The sequence below is a fragment of the Cydia fagiglandana genome, chromosome 2, assembly GCF_963556715.1.
Source record: "Cydia fagiglandana chromosome 2, ilCydFagi1.1, whole genome shotgun sequence".
NCBI classification, from domain to species: Eukaryota; Metazoa; Arthropoda; class Insecta; order Lepidoptera; family Tortricidae; genus Cydia; species Cydia fagiglandana.
In genome coordinates, this window is record NC_085933.1 from 24201402 (window position 1) to 24210702 (window position 9301).

At 37.4% G+C, this 9301-nt stretch overlaps 1 protein-coding gene across 1 annotated transcript; it reads right to left on the reverse strand.

Moving 5' to 3' along the window:
• Positions 1–7633: 7633 nt before the first annotated feature.
• LOC134672074 (uncharacterized) lies at positions 7634–8954 on the reverse strand. Its single transcript, XM_063529979.1, has 2 exons — positions 8934–8954; positions 7634–8838 (listed from the first exon to the last, which is right to left on the reverse strand). Exons 1-2 carry the CDS (start codon positions 8938–8940, stop codon positions 7634–7636), a joined length of 1212 nt encoding a protein of 403 aa, XP_063386049.1. The 5' UTR covers positions 8941–8954.
• Positions 8955–9301: the final 347 nt, after the last annotated feature.

Consider the following 9301-nt stretch of genomic DNA (forward strand, 5'->3'; position numbering starts at 1 on the left):
GGGGGTCTTGGACCTAGAGTTTCAACTTCAAATGGTACAAAACGGTACTCTCTACCGAAGCTATTAGTTTACAATATTAAATATTTTTTAACTTAAAAAGCAATAGTTTTGTTTTTTTGGTTACGCTATTCATATATTAGCTTGGCTAAAAGGTGTTCTCTACAGGTTCATCTATCACAAGAATCCTCGTTCAATTTCTGTCTTTCTTATATTTTGCGATCCTGAGCAGACCGTCAGTAGGTACAACTTGTAGGAGGTATGTCCAAGGCTCTATTTCTCGTACAGTCGCTATCAGATATATCGGAGCGTCTAAGGTGTTCAGAATATCTGAACACGCACTCTAACCTAACGCCTTGACAATAGAGGCGTGCTCAGATATTTGTGAGCACCTTGGCCGGACCGATATATCAGATGGCGATTGTACGTAGTCGCCAGTTAAGAACCTATCCTGTGTTCAGCGTCTTTACGAGAACGTGCCCTGTTTATAATTCTCTAAATTTGCAATAATATTAGATTATAGTTCCCCATGGCTCCACCATTAAAAACAAAACAAAAACTGAATTATAATAAAATCCTTTAAGTATAGAACTTGGCCATGAAATTACACGAGAATCAGTTGAGATCGACCTGTAGAGGAAAACACCAGTCCACCACCATACGATAACGATCAAACGGTTAATTATATGAACAAAAGTTTTTACACCCTGAATAGGTATTTTGGTAAAATAGACATAAAACATATGGTAAATATTGACTGTTGGTTTCTTTTTTTCTGTATTTCTTTCACTAATAAAGTGCCGACTAATCGGCCATTTTTGCCGACTAGTCGCCGACTAATCGCCGACTACAAATGTGGCCGGATAGTCGGCTTTCCCGACTAGTCGGCGACTAGTCGGTACATCCCTACAATATTTCCTTTTTATATTTACTCAAAATTGTAGTCCATTTCGTCACGCTTTAAGAATACTCTAAATGGACTGACTTAAAATACTAAAATACTGAGTTATTCTAATTTAGACTTATTATTATTACCCAAGGTAATGTAAGGTTAAACTAAACTTTATCGCAGGCAGACACATCAGTCTGCCACTCTCAAAACGCCAGCAAAATAATAAAAGTAAATTCATGCAATAAAGTCTCGTTTTAGTAATTTTAATAGTGTAATTAAAATTCATTAATATTCGAGTTCAGCACAAACAACAACATTTATTGGACACAGCGGTCAACGCGTTTATTACGCGTTCCTGCAATGGAATAACGTCATACTTACTCGTAGATACGTACTGTCAGCAAAGGTAATTTACGTATCTATGACTAATACAAACGTAATGCAGGGGTGCCAAACTAATAGCTTTACTGACTGTAGGTACATTGATATATTTTACGCTCGACACCGTTAGCGTCGTCGGGCGAATTCACTCGAAGCGTTTTCTTTTGTGACTAGGGTTTGCAATCCGGATCCGAAATGTATGAAATTATCCGGATCTGGATCCGGATCCGCGGATCTTCCCATACATTTCGGATCCGTCGTGCAAACCCTATTTGTGACCGAAAGATAAAAGCGCCTAATGCGTGCATTCAAAAACGCTTTAACTTAAGAAGCTCTTTTAAGGAACTCAACATTATTACCACGCTTGCTTACAAATTTCAAAAAATCTCTCGCCATCTTTACTTTTATAAATGTCTGCATCGCCCGTGAAAAGAAGGCGAGGACAATTTATCACGGACATAACTTAGGGGATTTTGCCCGGGGGTGGTTTTTTTACAAAGGAATCTGCCGCCCCGGAAATCTTGTTTGGGCGATTGTAGTCATACATAAGACGAATGGGGTCCTATTCTTTCACTTACTGATAAGTGGGGTCTATGTATGCTTATGTTTTAAATCCGTAAGTGAAATACTGGCTGCAAATCTTTGTATCTTAATATACAGGATGGTGTCGGAGACGTGAACGAAACTCGATTTTCTGACCATATGACCAAACCGTACATTAATGCAATGCAATCATTGCATAGATAGAACAACAATTTGTTCTATGAAAAGTGACTAACCACGTTTTTTTTTATAAGTTTTATTTAATTATAGTCGTCCATGTACGGTCACGCTTTGTGATTGTTGAGCCATTTAGGGTCCTCGCTAGATTGGTTGTTCAATACTTAATTTCCAATTTAGCTAAAACCCTAAGTAAATGACTCAATAACCACGGAGCCTGACTATTAAATTGTATCTGAAAAGTGACGTAAGATCGCCACGAAGCTATAAATATGTATGTATTATGTTATTACCTAACTAGTTCTAAGTTTTCCAAACAAATAAAACAAAATAAATACATATACACGATCCAATAATTAACATTTACACTTGAAACTAAAATAGCTGTACGTATATCTGTACCTATATTATTCTGTTACAGCTATGATTACCTAATATATATTCAGATATGCATTTTTTTTCTTTCAATTGGTTCTCCAATTCTCCCTGTATATCTGTTAAGCCCGTGAGTGAATTATTGGAGAATGCAGATACAGTAGCTACGTAATAAACAAAATGGATTTTCTACCTATACCTAGTATTTATACATTGAAAAATTTTGGGTAGAAAAGAGGTTTCAATCGATGTGTGGAAGGCGGCACCGTCGTCAAAGCCAAGCCAAGAGTAAATGAAGGCTACTAAATATTTAACATTCAAAACCATTACTTAAAAGTCGATTCCACCAGCCAACATGAGAAAACTGCTCACATTTATTTTTACATTTTTACTCAGCTACTCTTGTGGGCAAAATTCAACTTTCTCATTAGTTTTTGAATCATAAAGGGCCTTTACGAGCTGGGTCGGCGAATGAATATTAAAATACGTCGAGCACTATTTATTTAGTAAAGTAAGTACTACGTCTATTAGTACACCTGTAGTACGGATACTTTGAAAGGCTCTCAAACGACAAACGACACACAGACTACTCCCTGGTGCAAAGAACACAATCTCTCAACTTTCTGACAAATGTAAGAACTAGGTTTCATTCCGATTGCCTACCTAGCGTATATGTAAGGGACAGTACAGATGTAGTACATAATTGTTTTCGTTCATATTTTCACGGTAACGTATGAACGTGTTTTGCTATTTCAGTCGGTCTAAGGTACAGGTAGGTAAGGTAAGGTCTAACCTACAAAAAATACTAAGGTTGACTAAAGTAGTATGACAAATACGAACGCTTCCGAGAAAATACGAAGGAAAACAATTACGTACTACATCTGTAAACCCGTCATCAATAGTAGCGGATATAAATATGCACCAAAATATCTGTACCTATATCCAAGATGACAACGTCAAACGAAAAGTAAAAAAAAAATTATTAACCGCTGCAACTTTACACTCAGACCGGTAATAGTCAGGTCTAGTTCAAATGGAACTATTTGATTGGAACTATTTTCAAATCTTATTATGCGTATTTGAAATCCTCTCATTTTTCTGTCACGCTACCTGGTCCGCACGAGAACTCAACTCACCCACGTTCGCTTCTACAATGTTAACGTGTACCTGGCAACACTAAAGGCAACAACTGCTGTATTTTTACACACAGACCGGTAATAGACAGGTCTAGTTTAAATGGAACTATTTGACTGGCACTATATTCAAATCTTATTACTTACTCACTTACTCCGTTGGCTCAGCCACCCAAAATAAGACTTGGCCTCCGACACAAGACAGCGCCACTTTTCTCGGTCCTGTGCGACCTCTCGCCAATTGTTGACTCGAAGTTCGCGCAGATCCGCCTCCACCATTTTAATCTTATTACGCGTATTTAAAATACTCTCATTTTTCTTACGTTACCTGGTCCGCACAACTCAACTCGCCTACGTTCGTGTCAGCAATGGTAACCGGTACCTGGCAGCACTGAAGACAACCGCTGCAACTTTACACTCAGACCGGTAATAGTCAGGTCTAGTTCAAATAGAATTATTTGATTGAACTCTTTATTAAAGTTCGGAGTTGAAAACTTAAACATGTGATAGTGAGACAAAGTTCAGCTTTCAAGATGACTCTTAGGGTTCCGTACTCAAAAGGTAAAAACGGGACTCTATTACTAAGACTCCATTACCGGTCTGTCCGTTGGTCTCTCTGTCACCAGGCCATCTCATGAACCGTGATGACTAGACAGTTGGAATTTTCAAAGATGATGTATTTCTGTTACGCATTTTGCATAAACAGCCGGCCTAGCCAAGGTTCTTGTCCTTGCCAAAATCTTGGCTACGCGGCCTGGCCCCGTAGCCAACAAGCCAATCGCTAACGCTCCGTAGCGAACGAAATGCAACTGTCACTGTCACACTAATATGGAAGAGTGATAGAGAGACACAAAGCGATTCGATGGCGAAGCGCAAGCGCTAGGCTAGGCCGTCTGCACCTCAGATATATCGGAGCGGTTAAGGTGCTCACAAATATCTAAACACGCACTCAAACGACTTGACGATAGAGGCGTGTCCAATTTTTTTCCGCGCTTTCGGAGTTGGTCAGTAAAAGTTGCTCAGTATAACCTAAACATTAACGGGTTTGAGTAATTGCTTTTCGTTCAGTTACATACTGTAGATAAATTTGAATAAAGGTCAGGTCTCATCAGATCTCAGCACGCTGGCATTCTATTGCTTAATTAGGACGAACGGTCGGGCAAATAGCACGTCCTCTAAATCCAAGCGGATTGGGAACGAAACAAGCAACAAGTCTATCTAGTTCAATTTACGTCGCTAAATACTGAGATGAGAATTTTAGATTCGTTATTTCGTAAGGTTTAAAAAAATTGTGGTATTATTTTATGTTAAACTGCACATTAATACACACTGACCCGTTGTATCATAAAAAAAACGAGAAAAAAACCTAAAAAAATAATATTGTATGGAGGGTACCCACATTTTCAAAATTCGGTAGCAACCCCTAAAACGTACCTAATTGTAAATTCTGAAATAAATCCACATTTCTTTTTTAGTGAAAGAGAACAATTTAAGGGGGTCATCATCATCATCATCATTTCGTCCTATATACGTCCCACTGCTGAGCACAGGCCTCCTCTCATGCGCGAGAGGGCTTGGGCTATAGTCCCCACGCTAGCCCAATGCGGATTGGGGACTTAATTAAGGGGGTGAGACATAGAAAATTTCAATTTCGACGAAATAAGCAACACCCTAGTATAGCGCCTGGACAATTCTAATAGCAATCATTCAATTCGCGTATAGCTTACTTCAATTATTGGCAATGTATTAACTCTTTTAATTTCAACCCCCTTTGCACACTCTTCAGTGATGATTTCCGACATAAAAACTATCCTAGGTATGTCTTTCCCCGGGACTCTAACTATCTCTATACCAAATTTCAACTATGTTAATCGGTTCAGCGGCTTAAGCGTGAAGAGGTAACAGACCGACAGGCAGACACACTTTCGCCTTTATAATATTAGTATGGATAATACACGCCCATAATAAGTGCCGAGTCTCCTGTTTTCACTTCATCTACCACCTAGCAAAATCCGTGATCATTTAATGTCCGACAGACATTTTGAAAGCCCTAATTGAGAGAAATTCAATTACAAGAATTGTGTTTCCTTCACATTTCTGTCGTCAAGGAAATTATTTAATACAGAAATTATATTAGAGATTTTCAAGATTTTATCTTCATTTATCTTGAGTTCTTAAATAATTCATAATTCTTTCTTTTATTTGCTAGAACACTGTACAATAAATTGTCATGTCGATGTGGTATAAAATTATAGTACATATTTAGGTTACATGTACTGTCGCCATCAGATATATCGGAGCGGCCAAGGTGCTTACAAATATCTGACCACGCCTCTATTGTCAAGGCGTTAGAGTGCGTGCTCAGATATTGTGAACACCTTGGACGCTCCGATATATCTGATGGCGACTGTACCATCACGCTCCGTGATTGTTGCGCCATCTAGGGTCCTAGCTAAATTGGTAGCTCAATACTTAGGCTACAGAATGTCCAATTTAGCAAGAACCCTAAATGGCATAAAAATTGGTGTGTCGTGTGGTGACCGTAAATTTCCAGCACAGGATGGTATGAAAACTAGAGATGCACCGGATATCCGGTTACTAACTGATATCCGGTCTATCCGGCCATTGTTTTACTATCCGGCCGGATACCGGATAGTGACCTTCTATCCAGCCGGATACCGGATATTAATATTGCTTGATTTCGGAGTAAATAAATTGGATTTAAGAAACAGACACGGACATAATCGTACTTGTTTATTATTTTAAAACAATTTAATCATTCCATTGACTTGCACGCGCACTCATTTCGAACCTAGAAATGAGTCCGCGCGAACGTTTACTAGGAGACAGATCAAACCTGCAGAATGCGCACCTGAAAAACCGAAATGTAGGTAGAGTTTGACCAGCGAGTGGCTGCACAAAAAAAAAGCGGCAAATTCAAAAAATCTTTAACTGGTAACACGAAGCATAGTGCAAAAAAAGTAATTTGATACTTGGTAATTCATACGTAATTAATTTTTGTTTTGATTAGTGACTGACTGAAGTCTGCAACGTAGCAGACTGTAAATTTAATACAGTAAACAGACTGAGGATATCGTTGCAATGCAATTATAACCCCTGGCTTCTAATTTAGCCCACTTAAAAATTAAAAATATGATTGAATAGTTATCATTATTATCAGAGATACTAAAAAACGAAGGAACGAATTGTTAGTAGACTAATCAGTCAATCATTACAAAAATATGTAGTAAACATAAATATCTTTACTTCAACTGTACAAAAAGTAAGTTATTATATTATCCTAAGATTCCTAAGTTATAGAAAATGATACTTTGTTGTTACAAATAAATTTCAGGACTGACCATTAAACGGCACCCTTTAAATCTCATTTCTTTGGTCGTTGAAGTCAACAACCAAGGCATATGTCATAATCATACGTCGGACTCCAGCGGGCATTTTCGTGGCATGTCAGAATGATAGGTAAGGTTGGCAAATCAATCAATTCACTTTCGAGTATTTGTACTTAGTATTTGGTACCTAGTATTTATAATGTGAAATTCCAAATATCATAGCAACTAACTGCGTTATTTATAAACGTACTGTCAAAATGGCGAAAAAGTTCGTTTGGCTTTATCCGTCACTCAGACAATTGCAGCTGTGAGAAAGGAACAAAACAAATGAGTTAACTGGGCATGTCAAGTTCTATGAACACGGCTATGTTACAAATACTAGGTACATTATGATACTCGTAAGTTAAGATTTTTTTGTAAACCTTACCTTGCCCTCAAACTGCCCCCTATAGTCCGACGTATGGTCATAATATTGAACTTGGTTCTCATATGACATTTATATTTTTGATAGGATTAAAAATTACTTTATTTGTGTTTTATTTTGAAGTTTTGAACTCGGGTTAATTACAGGCGATTATTTATTAAGCATAAATATTTCCCTTGTGCTATTAAAGTAAACCTTCACAAGGGAAATATTTATGCTTCCCGTTGTACTTATAAAGTTAGTAATAATAAAAAGTCACATATTGTATAATGGAGCTGAACTGAAGGTAGGTGAAAGAAAACACAATTTAGTTTCAATCTACTTTTAATATTGTTAGTTTATAAAGAAGGTGCCTATTTATTTAAGAATCATAATCGAAATCGGATTCAAGAAATTCAATTCCTGACGGAGAACTATCACTGTCATTGTCACTTTCCCGAACTTCTATTATGAATGGAGCTAGTTCAGTGTCTGTAATGTTGTCCTTAGACTTGTATTTTCGTTCCACATTTATTACATGGTCTGTACTTTTTTTCCAATCTTCCGGGGTAATCATTGCAAAACATTCTCGGATCAAGTTTTCCGTATCTGAACCCGGTAGCCCCACATTTCTGCTGGCTATTTTTCGCTTTGTGAGGCTCCATATCAACTCAATAGCGTTTAGATCGCAATGGTATGGAGGCAATTTAAGGACCTCATGCCCATGCTGCTTCAATAACTCCTCTGCTGCATATATGGGACCAATTTTATTTTCCTCAACGAAGCACATCAATTCCTCCTTTTTGAAACACTCTTCATATGGGATATTATTTTCCCTTAGCCATTTTTGAATATCAGCCTTTAAGCTGTGCATGGTTGGAGGCTTATTTATTTGTGTTACATGGTAACTGGCATTGTCCATAACAATTACACTGGGCTCAGTCAAATTTGGGATTAACATTTCTCGTAGCCACTTTAAAAAATTAGAACTGTTCATGTCATCATGATAGTCAGCTGCTTTGGATTTTGTGCTAAAAACAAGCAAAGCATTGGGCACAAATCCTTGCTCTGATCCAGCATGCACTATAATATGCCGCTTACCCGAGGAAATTTTTTCAACTAAACCGGAAGTTGAAGGCCCTTGCCATGACTTCTTCGGTCTGTAATTTTGATGGACATATGTCTCATCAAGATACACAATATTTTTTCCTTCTTCCCGTTTTTTATGTATAGCTCTAAGAAACCTTTGCCTCCACCCAGATATTTCAAACTTTTCCATGAGGATGGAGCGCTCTTCTTTATTTTTTTTAAACTCAAATCCGTTCTCGTGTAGTATTTTCCTCAGTGTTTCACAACATCCTGAGAATCCTATAGATTCTTTCAAATCCGCATGTAAGGCTCTTAGAGTAGGTACCTGCTTTTTGACGCAATAAAACTCATTAATTTTATTACGGATGGCTGACACATCAAAATTGTCTAAATTTGACACAGTTGGTGGCCGGGGTCGTTTTTTCCCTGGCGTATTCCATTGGCCTTGGTTAATAGAACCCTCTTTTTTAATTGTGCGTAGTGTACGAATGCTTGCACCTGAAAAAAAAACAGTTTTAACAATAGGAATTTTAACAAAAGAACACTAAAATATTAATAAACCTAGATGTGAAAATATAGATTATTTATATTACCTGTCATAGTAGACACTTTCTCTAAATACTAAACTTGATTCTGATGCGTTATTATCAATAACATTCTTCAGTTCGCTTGCTAGCTTTTGAATAGTTTCTCTAACATTTTCGTCATCTACGCCCGCTGTAATATAAATAAATCATAAGTTTAGTAATACAAACAAATGTTCCTATCTCGTAAATTAAATTTGGTACAAGAAGCATCAACATTGTTTGATAATGACTTACCGGTCGCCTGAATGATTTCGTCCAATATTCGCTTCTTTTCTAGTAATCTCTCATTTTCGTCGTGTTGAACTTGATTATAGTTACAGATTATCGTAAATAACATGCTCCTCACACTGCTTCTAATCGGTTTAGCCATTATA